Genomic DNA, 24,221 nt, shown 5'->3' on the forward strand with positions numbered 1-24,221 from the left:
TTCCAGAGTTTTGTCCTACTATTCCACTTTCTGGCATGGAATGCAGGTGTGTGTGTGTGTGTGTGTGTGTGTGTGTGTGTGTGTGTGTGTGTGTGTGTGTGTGTGTGTGTGAGAGAGAGAGAGAGAGAGAGAGAGCGCGCAATGTTGCCTTTCCCTTTACGACCTGGTTAGGTTCATCAACCAAAACAGGTTTGCTAAAAAATAAACATGCTCAGGTTGCCTTCAAGCATGTACAGTATATCTGGTTTGCTCTTGCCTTCTGAATGGCGCATGCATCAGAATGCAGATTACATTGTACTGTCCCTAGAAGAGTTAGCATGTAGATGATCCTCATCTTAGTTCAGTCTCCAGCATTCAGGTCCTTTTTGGATCTTACCATGACCTCAGGAGCAGGCACCAATGTCACATGCAAGCAGCAGGGAGAAGTTCAGAACTGAGTTGATAGCACATCCCTCCTCCCTCCTACCACATACTCTAGTCCATACAAGAGTGCCACATATTCTAGTCCAGCTATTTTCAACCACTGCTCCATGGCACATTGGTGTCCTGTGAATGGTCCACAGGTGTACCACAGGAATTTGGAGGAGGGTCAATTATTAGTAGGGTCAATGGGGGATGTGAGCCCCCCACTGGCAGCATGGTGTGCCTAAGCAATTGTCAAAAATCTGATGGTGTGCCATGACAATTTTAGTGCCTTGTCGGTGTGACATGAGATGAAAAAGGTCAACAGTCGCAGCTCTAGTCTATGGCTCGTGGGCTTTTCTGCTGAAGTTTGGCCACCATCCATGGCTTTTGCTGTGATCTAGCCTCTGCACAACGATAAATTAAGACCAAGTTCCTGCCCAAGGATTACAGAGATAGTTTTACCCCCCTCTAAAAGCTTTCAGTCATTGGCCAGTACCATGCTGCTATTCCATCAACATTGGTTGATGACTTCTCCGGCAACTGAATTCAAAGTACTGTGGTGGAAAGCTCCCACAGGGCATTGGACAGGAGGAAAAAATGCACGAGCAGCCATAGAAAAAGAGCGAACTTCGCACAGTGCACATGTGCCCTGACCCGTAACAACCTCATCTGGATATCCGGGAACATGCTTACATTGCAAACTGTTACCCTGGACATGCCTGATCTTGGAAGCTAAGCAGGGTCAGGCCTGGTTAGTACTTGGATGGGAGACCGCCTAGGAATACCAGGTGCTGTAGGCTTATACCATAGTCTTTCGAGACTGAAGGTTGCCAACCACTAAGCACCCGTGAACTGGCCTAGTTGCAGAAGGTGGATGGGGACCTCCTTCAGCCATTTCCATGCCCACACGTGCTCCCCTGCACATGGCATGGAGAGAAACAAAGCCAACCTTTCAAGCAGGAGAACAGCAAATGCTTATGCAGGAGCTGCGGTTCCCTGGGAAAAGCCACATGAAAAATCAATACAAGCTCTCCACTTTTTTTTTTTTTTTTTTGCATACATTAGGTTGCGTTCCTAGCCCTATGCATTCTTCTGAGAAGTCTCATTTGAACCAATCAATAGCCCTGACTCTTAAGTCAAAAGTGTAGGATTAGGAAGAAAGGAATTCTTCTTTCTAGAATTTCTATTTAGCTGACAACAGTGGCACACTGAAATATGCTTTAGCAGGCCCAATACACAGAAGATGCTGGGCACATTTCTCTCTCCAAACCTCTCCTCAAAACCCACCTTATGCCAAAGATCTCATCGTAATCCTCTCTACCATTTTACTAAATTTAAATACATATTAAGTAGCTGTTTTATTCTGGCCATTGGCCAATTGAACCCAAGGTGGACACTCTGACCAGCAGCAACTGAGACATTGTCTTTCACATCACTGACTGCTTTAAACAACACCAAAAGACCCTGAAACTACAAGGGATTGAACCTAGAACTTTCAGCATCTCACAGTGTAATGGCAACTGGTCCTATCCATACTTTGCTCCCGTCGTTTATCCGTCGTTTATTTTTCGCCTCCTTTTTGTTGTCTCTTCCGTTACCAACTTGAAATTGCCATCTCCCTGATGGCAGAGACCTTTGTTTTAGGCTTATCACACTTTACAAAGCATTATTGGGCAGCAATTATGCCACCTGAATAATTAAGTTACTCAAAGCACTTACCTGTTCTACTAGAGTTGGAAGGAGAGAGCAACATCGAAAAGCACCTCCACCTAACAAGAGGCAAAATCTCAACCCAGTGCTCAGGATTTATCCATCATATTTTAATGTCCCCAATATGCCAGCATACAAATTGTCATCAGGAGCAAGGGTTATCCTGCAGTGCTAATGTTTATTCCCATCAGATAAACAGCAGTTCACTCAGCCTTGAGAATGCCTTTCAAGACTGCAGAAGAGGCTGGGTGTCCTTTTGGCTTTTAGAGTTTGATGTTACTTAACGTCATATATAAAATTGGGCATGTTTTAAAGGGGTGGTCCTCTTCTATTTAGCAAGCTACTTTCCGCCCTTCACTCTGGTATTGTGGCTTTTCCTGTGGTTGTTTCCTGGTGTCTCCTTTGCATTTTTTTTTAAAGATTACAGTCCTTTTGGGACAAAGTACCCTTTATATATTTAGTTTTGCCATGTAAATTGCTTTGTGAATTGCTTTTAGTTTAAAAAGTACTACTTTGGTTAAAAAGCAGCATATAATACAATAAAGCATTGTTAACCCATGTGCTAGTACCAGGTTAGCTTCCTCCTGCACAGATGTGCAAAATATCCGACTTGCCTTCAAGTTAAGAACTCTGTAACACATCCAGACACAGGAAATCCTGAAATAGCAAGTGGCAAAATAACAGGTAAGCCCAGCACCTCATTCCAACTGTGCTCAGTGTGTCAGATTGCAACCCTTACCCAGCACTACCAAATCCCACCATTTTGAATAAAAACCATTTCAAGTCCAGTATTCTCTACAAAACAAAAGGCAGTCTCTGCCATTTAGAGACATTTTAGATAAACAGATGATGGTAGAGAGTGATAAATACAAAAATAAAGAAAGATGTGGGTTTTTTTTAAAAAAAATAATCAGAAACCCGTTCCAAAAAGATATTAATAGTGACAGAAAAAAGCTTTTTCTTTAGGAAAATATTTATTTGCAAGAAATAGATGAAGCATAACATACTTTCACTATACTTAGCTACATAAAAAAGAAAGCACTTAATTTGCTTTTTGGTTTTAAATTTGTCTGCTTCATACAACAGGTTTTTTTATACAAAAAAAAAAATCTTCCCACCCTGCCCAAGGTTCACAATGATCAATCATGGGAGGAGACACCTAGAAGGGCATATAGAAAAAATACAAAAAGATAATAAAGATCAATATTTAACAGAAAGCATGACACCAATATAGCAAAGGACATCTGAAGTTTTTTTTTAAGTTAAAAAGGCACTTTCATAATTTACTAGATGATTTTTCTGATTTCTTTTCATGTATTTTGCTAAACAATGGTCATTTTCTATATAGGACCATTCTATTTAAATGCAAACCACCAAATATATTTGCGTATTTGCACAGTGGAAAAAATAATTGAAATGTTTGGGTAGAAGGTTCAGTTTATCAAGTCCGGCTCTTCTACAGTCGGAAATCATGGTTGCAGTCCTGCAACTCATGAGCACATGCTTAAGCTGGCTGGTTGAGTCTGGTTGAGTCTAGAATAATTAACTGTATGTTTTGAGTCTAGAATGATTAACTGCTATGTTAAATGGGTGCAAAACTGCTATGTTTAATGGGTAAGGGCTAGAGTTTAGCCCAGATGCTGCTGCACTTAGTGATGCACTGCAGCCTTGCCCATAAGGTCCCTAAACACATGAGCCATGAACAAGTGCTGCTCTAAACACATGCCCTAACACGTGTCCATGTGCCCTAAAACACATGAGCCATTAACAAGGCATGCTGCTCTATGATGAAGAGAAATGCCGCAATGAGCTGGAGGATTCTGTTGCAGGTGTGGTTAATTTTTCCACCCATCATACCCATAAAAAATTATAGGAACCATACTGGAGGAAGCATAATAAAAAGCAGAACAGAACCAATAAATGAGAAGCCAAATGATACATTATTTTAGGAAAGAATTTACACTGGAAAGCCCATTGAGCATATCATGAAGCTGTGTTGTGTACTGCACAAAACATTAAGTGTACCATGTACACACTTCCCCTGCCTGCTCAGTTCTATGGGCAAAACTAAAATCCGTACACAAGGCACACGCTGATTTTTGCTTTTTCATAGCTGACATGGAATCTCCATGTGCTGTGTGGTCTACTGCCATTACGGGGAAGCGAGTGCCATTGATTGTCCCTAGTTTTACATGTGCATTAACAGGGATTCAAGCCAACAGCTGTTCCTGACATAAAAGCCAATCGGAACTGGCTTAGGTGGAAACTTAGTCTGCACACTGGATTTCCCATGTGCTTAAGATGCATTTAGGTTTGTGATATAAAGTGAAGTATGTTTTTAGGGGGTGACAAATTGACAAATTGAATTCTGCATATAAACCACCTCTAGCATTTTCACCTAAAGATGTGCATAACTGGGCTTCTGGAAAAATCCATCCTGTCAAACCATGGAGACAACTGTGAAGGATCTTCCTGGAGCTTTGCCCTCAAAGACTGCACAACAATCTCATCCGCAGGTACAGGGCTCAGGTTCATTGAAAATGTATGAATTAGGAAACTGGTTTCAGTTCATTGCTCTGATATACTGGAAATCTATGACAACCATGGATTTTCCCACAGCAGTACAATCTTAAATGCTGGCAACAGAGTTTGCAGTTCAGCACCATCACAAATATGAAGTTTCACCAACGGAAAAATGTAGGGTCTGTATGCTAGACCATCTAAGTTACTAGTCCTCAAAAGGCATTTGGAGATAGAATATCAAATAACAGGAATGGCACTTAATTGCATCTAGAGAAAGATCAGAACAAAGATTTCTTTTGCATATACCAAGCCTAGTTTACAGACCAGTTCCTGAAGATAGGTATCAACATGAGCAGGGATTCTAAGTAGTACACATTTCTACACATGAAAAAAGAGAGAAGAGTTTGACACAGCAACCATTTACAAATTAAGATACATCACTGTTGATTAAGCCAGACTACTACAGAACTAGAAACAATTTTTGCTTAACATGTCCTCCACTTTGCAGCTGTATCTATGAACACATCATCTCGCAAATATGCCTGTACAGACAACATCACAGATAAGTGCACAAAATCTAGACTCCTACACCATAAAGTTCAGGTGAAAACACCACACTTGTTTAAAGAGATTTGCCCATGACCCATTGCTCATATCCATTTCTTCCATATTCCCTTTTTAGAGTCATGTGAATTATAGAGTCATGAAAACACAGTGAGGAAATAATTCTGCGTGTTGCACTCTGAGGAAGGACAAGAAGAGAAACATATGAAAAATTGTAGCTGGTTGGGTTGCTCCCTTATTTTCATATCTGCTTCGGAACACTGATTTGTTTCAGCCACAAACCCTGTGGTTCCTCAGGAGATCAGTAATGTGGACTAGCTTCTTTGAAAGACGACTTACCCCTCACTTCTGACTTTCCCCTGCAATGTGAGCTCACAGAACTGTGTCGTTTGTTCCAGGTCATACCACATTTGTGCTGGACTGCAGTGAGGCCAACAGGATTGGCCAGGGTCCCATGTTAACTAACGTGCCTCCGTCTTCTGCACACACCTACTTATCCATGAGGAGATCCCGCATCACCTGAGGCTGTGTCTGAATGACCAAATGATGTGGGATCTGCTCGGGGATAACCCATCTGGCTATGAGACCATCTAAAGGGCAATTCACTAGAGCTCTGTGCCAGATTTTTATTCTCTTCATTTGCGCAGAATGAATTATAGTGAGAAAGATCTCAGCAAAGACTTTGAAAATTGTCACATTTCAACTGGCAAAATGTGAATGGTTAAGGTTATATAATTTAAGTAAATTTACCTAAAGATAAGTTATTTGGAGTCAGTTTCAAGGGTCTCGCTTACAAAGTTTTCTCTTACTTTCCGTAAGAAATTAGGCAACAATTCTACTAAAGATAGAGCACAGATTTCCTCCACAGTCAAAAACATCTACTGGGACTTCTACTATCCGTCACCAATGGTTACTACACTCATTGAAACAGGCATATTTTTCTATGTACATACTAAGAACTCTGTTTTTCCTTCCCTAGGTTTATTTATTTAGGCATGGTTCGCATCCCCAGTTATTACAGGAACATAAGAAGCTGCCTTGTATGGAGTCAGACCAGTGGCCCATCTACGTCAGGACTGTCAACACTGGCAGGTAACAGCAGCTCTCCACAATCTCAGATGGGAATTTTTCTCTACCCTACTTGGTGATGCCAGGGATTGAAACTGGGACTTTCTACGTGCAAAGGAGATGTTATTCCACTGAACTATGACCGTTCCATAAAAGGAGGATGGGGTACACATGTGTAAGCACACATGCTACAACTTCAGTTCAGCTTTCATTCCCATGAAACAGTGGGAATGTGTATTCAAACATGTGCTAGTGGTGGGGTGGGAGGAGAGCAAACTCAGACAACATAATCTTGTCCCCTCCAACCTGTGCAGGCAATTGTTATGCTGATTGGGCAAGATGACCAGACCTGCAGCATGGCTCAATTTGACAATACAAGCTCAGAATAATCAAATATGCAAATAAAGCCTGGAGAGAGATGATTGGTCTACTGGCTAGTGCTGTCAGAGCAGCGCTTAACCCTGCATTGAGCAATACTCTTCTTGACTGCTTTGGCTGGGATCATGTGCATGGTGGGAGGAAGGGACCTTCCTTCACAGGCAAAAAGTCAGATTCCTTAAGCGCAGCCTAATATAGTTTCCCCTCTCTCAGATTTCTTATGTCTTTCCAGGAACATTATTACAGAATCATGTGAAGCGTTCTCTGTTGCCAAATTATATGCCCCTCACATATAATTCAGAAGAGATTACACTACAGAAAAGCCCACAGGTTTTGGCACTTGGAATACTAGAGTTGGATCTGGTCCAAATTCCTACTTGCAGAGCTTTCAGCAGAACCAAACTAGGAAGTAAATACAAACTTCTAAAAGGCCTTGCTTTTTTCTTAGTCGTTGGATCAGTGGCTTACTGTTTCACCTTCAAAACTACCCCAAAAATGGCCTCCTTCCAATTAGCAATTAGAGGAGAACTATTTTTGTCACAGAGTGCGGAAAAGGATGCTAAATATACAATGCCTTATGCTGTGCGTGTGTGCAGGTGGGAATGGGGTTGGGTGTTTGCACAATGGACTTCTGGTATTAGAGCCCAGTTCTTCATGGAAATCCTTTCTAATGTGGCAATTAATTTTAGTCATTCATTGACTAACAGCCAAAGTGCACCTAGACAATGTCTACACCTCAGGGGCTGAGGGCATCCAGGGTCTCCTGGGCAACCGGGACTGCAGTTTACACAGCTCCCTGGCTTATGTGCCCAAACCCCACCTCTTTACAAGGTTGTCCACCTGGCAAGCCGCTAAACACTCCCATGTCCCCCACCTGTCTGTGGCTCTGGCCGTAAGCAGGAGGAGGGGAAATATTAGGTCATTTACCCAAACCTTCCAATGGTTCCTCAGGGTAACCCAGTTCCCTCTGGTCAACCAATACGCATGCACTCCAGCAATTTACTAAAAAAATTTATTAAAGCTTTTCCATGTTAGTAAATAAGACAAAATCCCTCCACCCCTCAAAATACCTTGAGGCTCCCATGGGAGGGTCCCAAACTGTGAGACACATACATTTTAAAGTCAGCAGACAATAACAAGCTGACTACCTACTACATACATGTAATTAAATTTTCAAAGATCATGCAGAATCAGTGTTCAAATGGGCAGAGCATCTCGCTGCACTCTAGTCATAAACCAAACACTCTAAGCTCACTTCTCCTACTTATATAGCTAATGCCCCTTTTTGGTCCAGTTTAATCAGATAGTCTTAATTCTGCCAAGTCATGATCTGCCCCTCTGTTGCTACCCCACATAGCTTCGAATTCTCAGCTATCTGGCATAGCTCCAAACTGACAGCACCTGGTCTCTGTCATTGCAGCCCCCCCCCCAACAGATAACGGACCTTTTGATTACCAGAGCAATAGCTCTCCAAACTGGGATTTAAATTGTCAGTTTTATTCCTCTGGCTGGGTAAGCCTCTGACTTCTCCATCTACTTCAAAAAACTTTACATTTCCCTCTAATCTGGATCTTACAAGTAGGACATTTCCATTTCAGTACAACAAGGGTCTTACAGAAAGGGTATTTCACTTTAAAGCACAGCATTCTCCTTTCCACATTTCCCCACTCAGCCCTCTAAGTGGATGTACCAACGACAAATCTAGAAAGGAAAAATTGGGCATTTGACATTAAAGTCAACTTTATAATCAAGAACTGGACAATATTGTTAAGAATAGCTGAAGAAAGAAGGGCAGATTTTCAGCTTGGTGTAAAAACAGAAAACCATCAATTTACATCAGCAAAAGTCTGGTTCAGAACCAGCCTGAAATAAACTAATTTGTATGTAATAATAGAGAATACAAGGGGGGAAAGTAGGAGTAGAGTGGCAGAATATATACAGCAAAAGAAAGCCACTACCTACACCTTAATCAAATGATCAAGAAGCGCTACTGAGCCCAGGTCTGATTTCCATAAATACAAAGTTTAAAATAATGCCTTCTTTACAGCTCACCCACCAGCTTTCCAAGAGTCTCATAGCGACAGAGATGTGCAATCAATAAGGAGAACTTTGAACACAGACAGTCATAAATTGACATGTAACAGAAAGCATGTGACAGCCACGGTTTGTCGAAGTTTAACATTTCCCTATAGAGCCATTCCAGATTATGAAAAATCCCACTGGAAAGCAATTGAGGACATCATTTTGAAAGATCTAAGCAGGCAGCTATAATTGCATCACAACTCCCTGGAAGCTGTGTTACTTGGGGGTGGTGTGTGTGTTCTACTCTTGAGATATCCACATTAGCAATTCCTTCTAATACCCACAAGAATGATGGTGACTGACCTGGAAAGCCACATGCACTGAGGCAAATGCATCAACAATCATCACTACTGGGTCTTTGGAACCAGAGCAGATGTTTATTGAATGTCATGGTCACAAAAATTGGCCTCTGGTACTCAAGACAGGAAGTTGTGATCATTTGAGCTCAGCTTGGAACTTGCCAGGTTAGGCAGGATATTAAACCTTCACTGGTTTTCATTGCAACACCACCTACTTTGAGGATTGGTATAACTAAAGGGGGGGGGGGGAGAGAGAGAGTCAGGAAGGAAAAGTTTGAATAAATGATTGCACTGATCTTACATTTAATTCTAGGAACCCAAAATGAAGTTTGGAAATTGCTCAATATCTACCAAGAGCATGTGGAGAGATTTCACAGCCTTTGCTTGTCATTCTGGCTGCTAGCTAAAATGGTAGGGAAAAACTAATAAATACTATTTACAACTGAAGGGGTCAGAATGGTAGGGGAATCTGAACAAGTAGAGACCTCATTTGTACAAGAAAAACACTGAATACTGGTTTTCAAGCCAATTTAGTTCAACTGGCACCATTTTCTCAGACAGGATAGAGGAACTATCATCTTTGCTCATTTCCTTTTTGATGATCATTGCAAATAGGAGAATCAGGGATTGCTTTGTGTGCTCAGGAAGGAAGGAAGCAAAGGGAGAAAAGTCAAGGCAAGAAAGAGGATTTTTACCTTTGAACAGATTTTCTTGACTGGTATTAAGCAAGAAAATTGGTTTAGTGCTTGGCCAAGCCACAGATCATAGGCGATAGTAAAGCTACTAGATTTCCTATAAATTCCAATCTTAATTTTAATAGAACGTTACACTGTGTCCAAATGGAGGTTGGTCAAGACTTTAAAAAAGCAAAAGCAATGGTTTAAATTGCAGGTTAAATGAGACTAAAGCTGAAACCCTCTACTCACTTTGCTGGGAATAAGCCCCACTGAACACAGCAGGGTTTACTTCTGAGCAGACATGCAGAGGATTGCTCTGTAAGGAGAATCCAGTTGGAGATTTTAGGACTTGCACAGAAACCCCATGCAGGACACTTTGGTCAACACTGAAAAAAAAAAATCTCAATTTATACTCAAAAATTGGTTCCAGCAGGTTTTTAATCACTAACTGTCAATTTTGCAGAATTTAGCTTTCTGAGGTGCAGGATTTAGGATGCAGATGTGCAGTAATCTAGCTCTCCTGCTCTTAGCATCTATTGTGCCCTATGTTACAAGAAGATTGAGGCCCACCTATAGTAACACAACGTTCAAACACCATTAAGGGATGCACACAAGTGACTTGCTGGGGATCCCGCCAACTACTTGGAGCTTTTCCCATTTTTATGCATGATAGAAATTGGCAGACCATAACCTATATATTGAGGTGTTTGAAAATGGTGTTATTTATTTTACTCAGAAGTAAGCCCATTGTGTTCATTGAGACTTGGGCTGTAATCCTATCTTGCTCTCTGGAAACAAATACATTTACCAATACACTTTCCATTTCAATGGGGAAATGTCACTATGAGGTGAACGTATCTTATAATTACCAAGATCAATGGTGGAAACTACATCTTTGATGGCGTTCCCATAATATAAGTCAAGTTCTCTCAGTTCAGCAACAAATGAAAATGCTTTCGCTGGAACTCCATTGCATTCTTCCAGAATTTGATTACCTGGTCATTCCCACCCATCATCTCTGAGAAAGATATAACAGTCCAATTCACCTACCGAACAAAAATGCCTTTCCTGTGGCTGAGTTTTAAGGGAACATATTTATAAAAACAAGTGATAACTGAAGGATGTTTACTACCTAATGGTGACATTTCTTTGTAAAATTCAATGATGGAAACTCACCCTTGGCCCAATCATTGAAGACAGATTTAACCTCACCTCTGGGAGGGCCTCTGCAATCTCTTAACCTCTATCTTACATTTTGATTAATCTATAAGATAACCAAGAGAAGGCAACCGCTCTTTTGACACTCGCAGGAACCCACTTGATTATCCATTCAGCACCGCACTGCACTTCTGCTTGGAGACATCCTTGTTCCCATCAGACCCCTACTAGCAATGCTTTTTTGGTACCAGCTGCCTTTAAATCCTTCCTGTTGATTGCAGGAGGCAAAAAGCAGTAAAAGGGTGTAAGTTGGAGATGGGAGGGGGCAGAACAAGAGCTGAAGACCAAAAGTCACTTCCTTGAATCCAAAGCCAGTGCAGAAATCAGGCAAATGCTTCACTCTTGCTCTTTCCATTTACTGTCATGATAAGTTCCTCAGGCCTTTGGTTGGAAAGAAGAGGAAGGAATGAGAAAAAAATCCCTTATTTTGTTTTCCTTTTAAGATGTAGCATTAACTCTTCTGTCAATTTCAATGATCTTGAACGTCTCATTTACATCCAGTTCTGAGTTGACTCTATAAGTAGAAGTGATAGAAATTCAGTTACTACAAAATGATAGTAGATGCAGAAAAAAAAAAATCATGACAGAAGTATTTTCTATTCACATTGCTAAATTCTATGCTTTGTAATTCTGCAGTAAAGTCTCCGGCAGAGACCTTTCCAGCCTTGCTACCTGAAATCCTTTTAACGTACAACTGGAGATGCTGAAGTCCAAACCTAAGACAAACCTGCTCCATCTCCCACATGACAGTTCCTCACATATGTATGGAAAGTTATTGTGTCTCCTCTTCAATAGTCCTCATTGTCTCTTCCCCAGACTGACCCATTCTCCTAGGACATGGTCTCCAGCACCCTCACAATTCCAATCCTCCGCTTCTAGACCTGCTCCAGTTTGTCAATATCCCTCTTAAACTGTGATACTCTGGATACAATATTCCAGGTGGGGTTTGACTAATGCAGAATACAGCAGTGCCATTACTTCTTGCAGTTTCGATAGTAGACTTCTGTTAAAACGGCCTAGAATTGCATTTTCCTTATTTGCCACAGTGTCACACCGCTGGCTCATGTGATGCTTGTCATCTATTAAAACACCCAGATCTTTTTTTACACAGACTCAGGCAAGTTTCTTTCCCAAGACAAATAGAAGCGAGAGCAGGGGACAGAACCTGAACTGTCCCCATTTCCCATATCATGGAACCAGTCCAGGTCTCACTCACACCAAGAATCCTATTTATGAGAAAACGCACTAGGGAAGCACTCAAGGGACAACCTACACATTTAACACACTGTGTAGCTTTGGCCCAATGGCAGTAACTATCTTCTCCAGAGCAAGTGACTAAACTCTTCTCTTCCCCACTGTAGCGTGCATCCATATTCAGTCAGCTGAGTCATTGGCCAGATTTCTTTCTCCTCCTTGCCATTCACTCACCTGCGTGTTTGCAGCCCTACCAGGACAGGCTTCTCTAGCCTGGTTTCATTGGCTATTGTGATCTCTGTCACTTCATCATGCTCTGCCCTGGAAGCAGACTCCAAGGATGATACTGAATGTTTGGAAGCATCCAGGTGCCTGTCCAAGGCGTTGCTGTGGTCAGAGAGATGCTGCTCCTCTAGCGGGTGAGATCCTTCGTAAGTCAGCAGGCTCCTTGACCTCACTGCACAGATAAAGAGATGGAAGACAATCTCAGGCACAAGGGGACAGACATTTTGGACACTAGGGAAGTTCACTGGATTGTGGTCCTTGATCACCACACACTGTTTTAAGTGAAGAGTTTCTGCTAGGACTACGTTTGTGGGGTCAGGTATGATTCCACTAAGGAGGCTGCCTTGTATGGACTCATACCATTGGTTCATCTTACAAAGTACTAAATGACACTGGCTCTCCAAGGTCCTTTCTAGAACTTGTACCAGAAATTGTGTTCATCTGGAGGTGCCAAGGACTGAATCCAAGGCGTTCCATATGCCATGAATGTGCTGCTCAACTGAGAGTTGGCTCTGCAGTAAATAAGTGGGCCACAGGCCCAGCCCATTCATGCAATCAACTGAGGCAGTTGCCTCAGGCAGCAGACTGGTGGAGGCTCCACCTCCACCCACCCACCCACTTGCCTCCACTTCTCCTCCATGAGGAGAGTACGCAGCAAGTAAGGGAGGTGGCAGCATTTGGCATGACACCTCAGGTGCCAGGAAGTTTTGGGTCAGCTCTGAAGGGCCATTTGCCACTGAATATATATGAAGCTGTCCATATAAGCAATTCTGGCTGCACAGATACTCCCCCTTTTCCAGACTTGCTGCCTGTGAACCTTGTCGCCTGGGAACCAGATGCCAATGACTGAATGGGACATTCTGCGGGCCCAGAGTATGTTCTACCACTGAATCATACTCTCTTTCAGAGTTGAAATGGACCTCTAAGTCTCCCCATCAACTTGCTCCCTAAACAGAGGCGACCCCCCCCCAACTGCTACTCAGGCATCTACTTCTGGAGCTCCTGTGGTGGAGCACACCACCACAAGGCTGTCAGCAGCAGGTTAGTGATGGCAATATTGGGCAGAAGTGGCTTAAGGGGCCACAGCAGGCACCACAGGGCAGCTACAGTCATATAGATCTGGTTGTGGTTCTTCCTGAATAAACAAGCTCCCTCTGCACAAGACTATTCATTGCACCACTGTGTGGAAGCAGGAAGTAGAATTCACTTGTGTTTCCCGTTTCTTCCACAGAACACCTAAAAAGACTCCAGGCCGAGTCCTAAAGACCTCTGGATTCCAAGACAGAAACTCCAAGTTCCTTTCCTTTCCAAAATGAAAACCACCAACCCCTAGGAACGTTCACTCACCTATGGAGGCTGTATATGATTCTGGTATGGAATGCTGACTGGGCAGCACTGTCTTCGTGATGGAAGAATTCGGCCCAAAACTCTGTGAGAAGCTGCCAAAACAAACTGCAAAGCACAATACGACAACCTGGCAGAAGGAAAAAAGAACACAAACATTCAAATGATACATGACAAAATAATGTCTCATTGTTTGCGCATAAATCCAGTCTGAACATAAATCCAGCAGAACTCACATCAAACCCAAGCAAATAAAGTGTGGTTCAAGGGGTTTCATTTTCCCAAGCTGTATTTATCATTTGATAGGATGTTTGTTGCATCTGTGTTTCTGGTTACAAACATCCAGCTTAACTCAAGACACATCTAACATTAGTGCGGCACCCTGGATGTTCTGAAGCCATTTGGCGCAGATGAGCTCCTTATTGAAAAACTAGCAAAGGTAAGAAATCTGCCTTGGCTAGACGAGGCTGTGATATGAATTTCAATTTTGTTTCATAACAGTAAAGCAGGCATGCCTTGGGCTACTTGCTCTGATGGGTACCATGTGTTTAAAAAGTAACTTAACTGGACATACTGACAGTGCAAAGACTCAAACAGGGATGGGGGAATCGCAGGAGCAGAAGTGATACTTGAGAATACAGGGACAATATTCTCAAAGCAGCTTCCCCTCTTGGATTGATACAGCAGAAAAGAAACAGAAACACAGTCAGATTTACTAACTACAGAAAGTCAACCCACAAGCAGATGGCTCAAGCCTTTTGGGACTGTAACATTTCATAAGGAAGAGGAACATGAGTTTGACTGCTCTCTATACTTCAAAAATTCCCCATCCAAGAAAAGCTACCACTCAAGCCAGCACATCCCAGTTCGCTAGGTTTCTACATGCAGGGAGTTGTGAGTAGAATTGAATCTAATATATGGTTCTGGGACAGTAAGGAGCTAAAGATGTGAAGTGAAACTCTTGTGACCAGGACTGGACCCTACTACCCAGTGAAAGAAAAACCTATGAGTTCACCATGAGCACAACCTAGGCAATCCAGTCAAAATCTAACCAGGCTGCTGACTTCTCCCTTGGCACTGCCACTGTTTGCCTCAGGTCTTCCATAGAGATTGAACTGAAGGCTGGCTTGGCCATTTTCACTACAGTTGACCCACAGCATTCACAGGGATTCCATTCCAGGAACCCACAGAGATGCTGAAATCGGCAGATAACAGGATCCACAAGTGGGCTTCTTAGAGGACCTCGCATTTTGGAGGACCTGCCAGAGGCCTTTAAGATGCACCTCCATTTCTTCAAAGAGCCTCTCAGAGGTCTCAGAAAGCCTCCTGGATGCGACTGGAATGGGCATCTGGTCACATCTGGAACATCAGGTCAGCCCTACACCATGGATTTGGAACCCGTAGCGAGTCAAATCCCCACAGAACCCACATTCCAAACCTGCGAGCAAAAAGGGCCAACATATACTGAAGTCAACCACCATCTTCCTCTTCTCAGTGTGCACATGACCACAACTAAGTGAAGGAAAAGCGCCCCATAAACTGCAATGCACACATACGCTTTGAAGTGATTTCTCTAACCACCCCACCCCACAACAGCTGTAGCCAAAGGATAAGACCCAAGAAAGGCCAGTGATGGCCCAGAGAGGGCTCACCATGAGACAGGTCCCCGTTTGTGTGCTAGCTGCTTTGCATGAGCGAGACAATCTGCCAGCCACCATGGCTTGGAGCCTCTGCAACTGTTGCAGGAGTGTTCTGAAAAAAAGACAAGAACAGCAGTAATCATTATAAAAGCATCCCTATAAACTAATTAAGGAGTAGCAAGAAGTCTGGATATTCAGTTAAACCACCACAACAGCAAGACAATGAATTGTCCAGGAGTATATCATTACACACAGGAAGATGGCAAACATGTGCACATTTATGTGGGTATAAGCTCCACTGAACTCCATGGAATTTGCTTTCACCTACACAAAGGACAGAGTTGCAAGCATTATAGCAACAACTGACACAGTTAGCTATTGGGAAGCAACACTATTTTTATTTACTCGATTTCAATAAATAATACAAGTAACCCTTATCCAAAATCCAAAACTTTTTGTGTTTTGTGGTCATGATTTTTTTTTTTTTCCAAATGGTTGCTATTATCTTGTGTGGCTCACATTTGGTTCCTGCACCTTTAAACAGCAGCCTGATACATAGAAATGAAGAGGGGGAGACACTCTTCCTTGCATGGAGAGGAGTCTAGCTCACTGGTGGCCAACCCACAGAACACACGCCATTAACGGCACAAGGACACTTTCTAAGTGGCACTTGCAAAGTTACCACATATTTAAAAAAAAAAATTCAAATAGTAACTAAGGAAGCACCACAGCAGTTTACAGTTTGCATGAGTTCTTGGCTTTTCCTTACACAGCACACTCTCAAGATTCTAATGCTGCAATGGGTGCACTCAGGGTAGCCATGCTTACTCAGCATTGATTTACTCTGGTTGGAAAATGGGGAGAAAGGTGGGAAAAGAATAATGGACAGGAGGGAAAGCCAATAGGGTGGATGCTAGTGAGCTGCATTCTGCTAACTGGCCAGTCACTCATCAGAGAAGGTCAGGTTGGTGGAGTGCGGAAGAGGTGAGGGGCGGTGGTGGGACTGAGATGGTGGGGCTGAACAGATCAGCAAAGAGATAGCCAATGAGATCAGTAAAGCCCAGGTGGCCCAGCCAGGTGGAGATACCATTTCAGGAAATCATCTGCAAATCATCAGGAAAATCATCTGCAAAGAGATCCTGACTAAGATAAGACCTTTGAGGATAAGAAGGTGGGCAAGGCAGAGGGGGATTGAGCTATGTAGCAGTACAATGAATGCACCTTGGACCAGACTGAAGGCCACACTAAAGTGATGTTAAGGTAAGTGGTGTTCAAGATTCTCTACTTTAAAAGTAGCACTGGCGTGCTGCTGTTTATCCACCCTTGGCCTAGTGACTGTGAAAAGGACCATGAGTTTGAAGAGGAAAGACATGCCCCAAAGCCATTCGTCAGAGTTCCAGCTCCTTCGACTCCCTCCCAGAACCCTTTCTGTCTCTCCACACCTTCTGTAGAGAAAGGCTCCTTTGGAGATAAAGTGGGGGAGAAGGCAAAGCAAAGCTAAAAGCCTTGCTCTTCCACTGAGAAAATGCTCTCTCATTTTTTAAATACATTCCTTTTAGCCACTGTCTACCAAAAAAATGAAAGTGGGTTGTGAGAGAAGTCATGGGGGGGGGGGAGATCCAAGTGGATGATACATTAAGTAAAAGGTACTTGTTATACATTTTATTGCAGGTTACAAAGGCTTTGGTAAAGCAAACATATTCAGAGCCTGAAGGGTGGGGAGGGAAAGGGAACAGAAACCCTGAGGCAAAGTGGCTGAAAAGAAGACACCCTTCCAATCTTTGTCTGACTCACTTTATGGGTGCAATTCAACTAATGAATCACCTCCTCAGAGGTGACATGTATGTGCTTTTGCACTTCCCTTGCCAACGAAGGCTCTGTTGTTTCATAGCTCTGTGTGAAGAGAGTCTCCTACTTTCCAGTTAACATTCTGCTTCTCTCCAAGGATGAGCTAGGTGAGGTGCAAAGCACAGAACATAGTTCCTGTTCAGAAGACTTACGTGTGATGTGGGTGATACAAACAAGACAAGTGTGATCCACCAGCCAAAGTGTCTGACTCTGACCAGGAGGACCTGGGTTCAGATTCCGCCTCGGGTATGAAGCTCACTAGGTGGCCTTGGGTCAGTCACTCTCAGTCTAACCTACAACCTCACAGGGTTGCTCCAAACATAAAATCGGATACTTCCATCTATTAGTCCAGGGGTGGCCAATCCACAGCATGCGCGCCACTAGTGACATACAGACACTTTAAATGGCATGTGCAAAGTCGCCATACTTTTGGGGGGGAGAACCACACACAAAGAAAGCACTGCAGCAGCTTACGGTTTGTTTGATTTCTTTACTACTCCTTACACAAGCATGCTCCTAAATTTCTAACACTGCAATGGGTGCACTCAGGGCAGCCAAGCTTACTCTGCTTGATTTGCTCTGGTTGGAAAATGGGGAGAAAGGCAGGGAAAGAATGATGGACAGGAGAGAAAGCCAATAAGGTGGATGCTAGTGTTGATGCTAACTCACTCGCTTAACCGAGGATGGTATTGATAGAGTGCTGAAGAGGCGAGGGGTGGGCTGTAGAAGGCAGCAGGGGGCCAAGCAGGGCAGTGTAGTGGTGGCCAAAAAGATCTGCAAAGCCCAAGTGGCCCAGCTGAGCAGATATACCATCTTCTGGAAAATCATCTATGGAGAGATCCCAGCTAAGATCATCTTTGAGGTTAAGGTGCGCAGGCAGAATGGGGAGTGGCTGGGCTATGCAGAAGGGCAATGGACACACCTTATATGCACCTCGGAAGGAGTCCTGCTGGGCTAGACTAAAGGTTGGTTGGCAACCTTCAGTCTCAAAAGACTATGGTATAAGCCTACAGCACCTGGTATTCCCAAGCGGTCTCCCATCCAAGTACTAACCAGGCCTGACCCTACAAGCAGGTCATCTTTCTGGCCTCATTAGCAGTCAGCCAGGTGTCTTTGTAAAGTCCCAAATAGGCAACAGCACTCCCATGTTTCTTGCTCTGTACCTTCTGGCCCTCGGATATATACTGCCCTTGAACACGGAGGCTCTATTTAGCTATTATGATTATCGCTAAAAGCGACATTAAGGTGGAGTGGCACATTCAAGACTCTCTACATAAAAAGTGGCACAGGGCGTGCTGTGGGTTGGTCACTCCTGTTCTAGTCCATTCCTGGTTCCTTAACAAAATGGAAAGATGTACTAATGATTAATAATTTCATTTATTTAATCTTTTTACATCTCAACTAATCTTTCCACTATAAAAATTTCCTAAGGTGGTCTGACTGACACATGAGTAATGGGAAAGGTCTGACATTAGTGCAAGTACAGCAGAGATCAGTTGAGAATAGAAGAGCAAGCCCTGCTGGATCACACCATAGGCCCATCTGGTCTGGCATCCTATTTCCTGGCAGAGCGGCCCATAGATGCCTGGGGAAGCCCCTAAGCAATAGTCCCCCTCCCAGGAAAAGATTAACCTCAGGTGGCTAAGGAAAGCCCCTGAAAAAGAAGAGGAACTCAGCAAAGAATACAGCTGCTTGACAAAGGAAGGGAGAGAACTTCCAGGCACAAACCATGCCACTGTTTTGATTTTCTGCAATCTGCCTGCAGAAAGTGGTTCATCAGAAATGTTCTCTACATTGATAAGCATTTAAGACTGCCTTGTGTCACTAAGTTGCAGGCAAATCCTAAGGTTTGCCCAATCTATACCTACTGGAAGAAAAAGCTGCTATCATAGAGAAATCCCGGTTGAATACCCATTACTTCTACACACCTGTCTTTTATCTCTTACAAAAAATTAAATACACACCTGATCCCCCCAAGGACTGTCAGGCTGTGGCAGCACAATACGGGAGATCCAAAATTATCACGCCTCATTTGAAATGCCTCATTGAAGCTTGCAACAAAATCCATCGTCACTTAATGGGAAAGGTAGATTGCAACACAGATTCTTGTTTGTGTTTTTTTAAATGAAGTCATGTAAATGGAAAACAGACAAACACTCTATACCAGAATTTCAGCATACTTCACCATATAGAACGCTTACTTTCAGCCATTCCTCCTTTCTTCCTGCACACACACACTTCAATAGCTGATTTATCATTAAATTTATTAAGAACACAGAGGACAACTTGGGTCATTTCTGTTTATGCCTAACAAAAGAACAGTTCAATTTAAGTTGCAAAGCCATCATCTTAAAAGGCAATCCATTTAATAGGTATGTTGGAAAACATTTCCGATCAATTTAATTTCACTAGTTGCCCCATCATTCCTCGCCTTATGTTAAGAGCCAGCTCTGGTTGGCTCCCCTCAACCAGCTTGCACGTAACTTTCTCTGGACAGCCTGAACATGGAGCAGCAAGTACTCACCCCTGCGATGGAGTGTTGCAGACTAGATGTGCAAGTAAAGTTTGCAAGAGAAGCACGCTTTCAACCAGAAACAGTGCACAAGGGATGGTGACCACTGGGGACCAGGACACATGGGGAGAAGGAGATTCACTCACTTTCTCCTTAAATTGCTCGTTTGGGAGCCAACTGTTGCTTCAGGAGGTCGTTTGCAACAGGAAAATGGCAAAAGGAGAAACAAAAAATCTCTCCTCTCCCACTTGCTTGTATTAGATGTTTCCTATAAGGAAATCTTTTGCTTCTTTGATGGTCCATACAGAGCCCAAATGGAGATCAAGTACACGAGAGGGATGTTCCTACCACTGTTTCTATGCCAGCTGAAGCAACTCAAATTCCCTCTCTTTTCATGATTCTTTCCAGTGGCAACCTTTGATATTGACACACCTAAAGGGAAAAGATCAAGATGTGATCCCCTCACCTCTTCGGAAGGGAGCTCATGTTTTGTAAAGGAACACACAGCTGGTTCCTGCATTCACATTCACCACTTGAGAACTGTGGCATTAAGTGATGATTCACAGGCATGGACAAGCCATCACATGTCAAACAGCAAATGGTACTTTCTGTTAACTTGCCCCAAAACTGACTCCGAAAAAGCTGGTACATACATTCAGCAGAGAGGCAGTAAGTGTAGAGTAATCCTACAACAAACCTGCCTGTATGGACTGACCCAAAGATGGAGGCTGAAGGTAAAAACATGGTGGCACCTTTAGAATCTGTCATCTGAAGCAGGGAGTCCACACTGCTTCCTGGAAAGGAAGGCTGGATATCTCTCTTTCTGTAAGGAGGGGATCAGCTTCTTTCCTGTATTGCAGGGTGAGGGGAGAATCTCTTTGCATCTACTGACCCTCCCTCCCCCAGATGATGGGGGGGTCTCTCTCACTCACACACACACACACACACTCACCACTTATTCCATTATGAAGCAGCACTTGTGTTCCCATGTGGTGATACAAATTCTACATGTAGTGCATGCTGTATGGATCTGTGTTTAACATCAGTCCCTAATAATACAACATAAAGCTGATCTGTTAATGGGACCTAAACGACAGCTGACTTCAGGTGAGTGGAAATCTGCTACTTAACAGGAACCCTGAACTCAGGAATTTGGAGTTGGACTCACGGGCTCTGCACCAACTGTTGCCCCAGAGAAACAGATGATGCAATAGACTTCTATGATCCCTGGCTCTAAAGACAGGTGTTGCACATTTTATGACCCATGAAACAAACTTCTGAGAAACCCAACTCATTATGACATATCATGGGATGTTGATGTCTGTAAGAAATGGCTAACATTGGCTTGGTTTTTCTGTCCTCTGAATATAAAGCTCCCAAGCTTTATTGCTAACATCTGAAATCTCTCCCCCTATGCCCAAAACTATGTTTACTCTTCTAGAAGAAGGGTTGCGTTGGTAATCTGGTGTCTTTCACTATTACAGAATGAGCCTTTTTTGGACATTTTTTTCTCAATTTTCCCAGAAGATACACATGGATTTGCAAAAACAAGAACTCAGAAGGATCCCGGAATACTCACATATTATACATTTCACATGACTGCAAACACAGGCATTGTGTCTATCCCAATATATTCCCATACTCCCAGAAAGATCCCTTTAAATGCTGTTTCCACTAGAATGCTTAGAACTACTGCTTGAACATCCAATGGAAATTCATTGGGTTGACTGCCAAATTCGCACTGATAAAGCACTTAAACACACTAACACACTGTGGGGACAGTGCTAGCAATACAACACCAATGCACGACAGAAGGGCACTCAGCCGATCCTCAGGAAGCTGGGACTGTTTTCTGCTCCCAATGTCCCTCAGGAAACCAGAAGTGACATTTTTGGCCTGAAAAGGCCATTCTGAATCCTGCAGAGGCCATAGGCGGATGTGTGTGGCCTCTGTGGCCTTCAGAAAACCCTCCGAAGCACAGCTCCAGTCACCTTTGGAAGGTTCAGGTTGGCCAAGTCTGGCTCAACATGAGTCTGGGGGCCTCACTTTGAGCTAGATCCATGGAAAGAAAATCTGCAGATACTGAGACCCCACCTGTACTTTGTTATTTAATGACCAAGTGCGGTAATGCCGCGGGGTGCCCCACTTTTTCCAATATGTGTCTTCCATACAGAAGACCAGGATCAATCTCCAGAACAGAAGATCTATGATTGGACTTTCTATAGCTTTTTAAGAAGGGAAAAGTAGCCACTGGGAAGGTCCTTTGGGTCAGGGTCCTCAAACTTGGTGGGGAGAGTTAAACCTTCTCCCTTACTCATTTTTCTGATTTCTTCCCGTCACCAATCAACCTGCTACGTGCCCTGCAGGAAAAATCATATAACATGGTAATTTAAATATCTTGGACGGAACAGTGGGACAAAAGCTAGAAATCATTGTACAAGTTGCCACAAGGTCTCACAGGGTCTGCTGTGAACCAACCTGTCAGTCTTTGTTATAGACAGTGACCTGATGCCATACTGAGATGTCACAAGTGGACAGAAGACATGGAGAGGAAATTGTATCCTCTCAGCTTAGATTTCCCTGGATAACCTTGAAACGCAGAGTCCTCAAAAAGGCTGCACAGCTATCCTTTGCTTCACTTCATTCACCAGCAGCGCTGTACCTGCCTGCCTGACAGATTTAATTCTGATCATTCCTTATAAGCGTCAGAGAAAATCCCACCATCTAGTAGTGCTCTGGCAATTAGAAATGACAGCCAAACTCATCATGAGGAAAAAAAATATTAAAATGACTATGAGAAACCTCTTTCCATCTTGAGCTACATTGCAATTTAATTTGCACAGTTCAGCCTTTTCCAATCATTCTTTTATGTACATATGCAAAACGTCTGCCCCAGATCAGACTGACACACACAGACAACTCTTGATCACTTCACCATGGATTCTGTTGAGAATAGCCCAGACTTAAATGCACTGGAATTCGTTGGGCTGACACAATTCTGTATGAAGCTGGTGATTCATCTACTTCTACGTATGTATGATATTAATGCTGTTTTGGAGGGATTGTGTATAACTCAGAAAGGGGAGATCTAACACATATTTACACTGTCATTGCTAGAAGCACACAACATGATCATTTTTTAGCATTTTAAATTGAATTAATTACCAGTGTTGATGATTTTTTTTTTTAATCCACAGTTTGATTTATGAAAGAGAAAAATCCAAGGGGATGTGTGGGAGAAGCAAACAACATAGCTGGTGAGGTATATCCCTGCAGGGCAAGTCTCAGTAAAAACACCACGAGCACTAATAATGCCATTTTCATGGGACTAAGACAAAGAAGGGTTCACAGGCAAAATTGCCATTTTGTTACTTTGCTGACAAACCCAAATCTGAATCTTGCAATTTCAAAATATTAAAACAGTAAATTTTTAAAAAATTACCCAGCTTCTCACATCCTGTTTCTCTTAAGTCAATTCACACATTGCAAAGCCTCAGTGAACTCTTCCTATAAAATACCTGGAGAAATTGAACAGATTGTGTCCAAGTGGGCACTATCAGCTGCTGTTCTTGGAGACAAAAGGTGAGCCATCGTGAAATGGTAACTACATATAACACACAGACTACAACCCCAGCATCTTTAATTGAAGAAAGCCACTTTGCAAAGGATGACCTGAGAATGTTGATGCAAGCAGCAGGATGCTTCATTCTTTTCCCAGTCACTGTTTCTCTGCTCCATATTGTATCCACATTCCTTACCCCATCTCATAGGCAAGGTCTGTGGGGCACCTTCAGGCAAGAATCGGTGGGCTGAGCAAGCTCTACTCTCCCTCCATGCAGTGTAAACTGTGGGCATCTCAAACCAGAGACTCTGGCAACATGTCCCAGGAGTTGGACTCACTGAACTCATCAAGCCAATTTCTAGGCAGCGATCAGCCTGACCTTTGCTGCCCTGCAGTGCCACCCATGTTGTGGCCAAATCCAGTACTACAGCCCAGATGACCTGGGAAATCAACAGGGGCCTGGCTGGCTCCATATAAAAGTTGTTCCAGGCTTGGTTCCCAAGTCTGAGCAACTTGTCACTAAATAGCTATCCAGAAAACCTTGCCTCGCCACTTTCCCTACATGATCCAGAACCTGACTACAAAGCCTGCCCTGGTTCTTGTTGATGCTAACTCCACTGGGCCCTAACACACAACAAGCCTCTCCTACATGTTTCAGTTACTCCCCCTTCCCCCACGATTTTCTCACCTTCCAAATAGGAAATATGATCAGCAGAGGAGGAAACAGGTTAGAGAGGGTACATTAGAACATGGGTGTTACAGTCTGTAACACAGCAAAGGAGAATCAGTGGGTACAGAAAGAGTTAAGCATGCTCTCTTTTGGCTGTCAATTCTTCCTTAGAGCAGCGTCTTCTTCCTCCACACTGCCTATACATATTTAGATATGAAAAGCTGCATTTGCTGGGATTACAC

The 24,221-nt window shown here is 43.2% G+C and overlaps 1 protein-coding gene across 2 annotated transcripts in view; it reads right to left on the reverse strand.

The window, feature by feature from the left end:
* Positions 1 to 10,745: 10,745 nt before the first annotated feature.
* CREB3L2 (cAMP responsive element binding protein 3 like 2) overlaps positions 10,746 to 24,221 on the reverse strand; it is an 85,841-nt gene continuing 72,365 nt past the window's right edge. For both annotated transcript variants that reach the window (XM_066633830.1, XM_066633829.1), the window contains exons 9-12: positions 15,400 to 15,499; positions 13,751 to 13,877; positions 12,353 to 12,575; positions 10,746 to 11,438 (exon numbers count right to left, since the gene is read on the reverse strand). In XM_066633830.1, the coding sequence (XP_066489927.1) occupies positions 11,363 to 11,438; positions 12,353 to 12,575; positions 13,751 to 13,877; positions 15,400 to 15,499 (526 nt within the window). In that variant the 3' untranslated portion in view covers positions 10,746 to 11,362. The remainder of the gene's footprint in view (positions 11,439 to 12,352; positions 12,576 to 13,750; positions 13,878 to 15,399; positions 15,500 to 24,221) is intronic.

This window comes from Tiliqua scincoides, chromosome 7, assembly GCF_035046505.1.
Source record: "Tiliqua scincoides isolate rTilSci1 chromosome 7, rTilSci1.hap2, whole genome shotgun sequence".
Lineage (NCBI taxonomy): Eukaryota > Metazoa > Chordata > Lepidosauria > Squamata > Scincidae > Tiliqua > Tiliqua scincoides.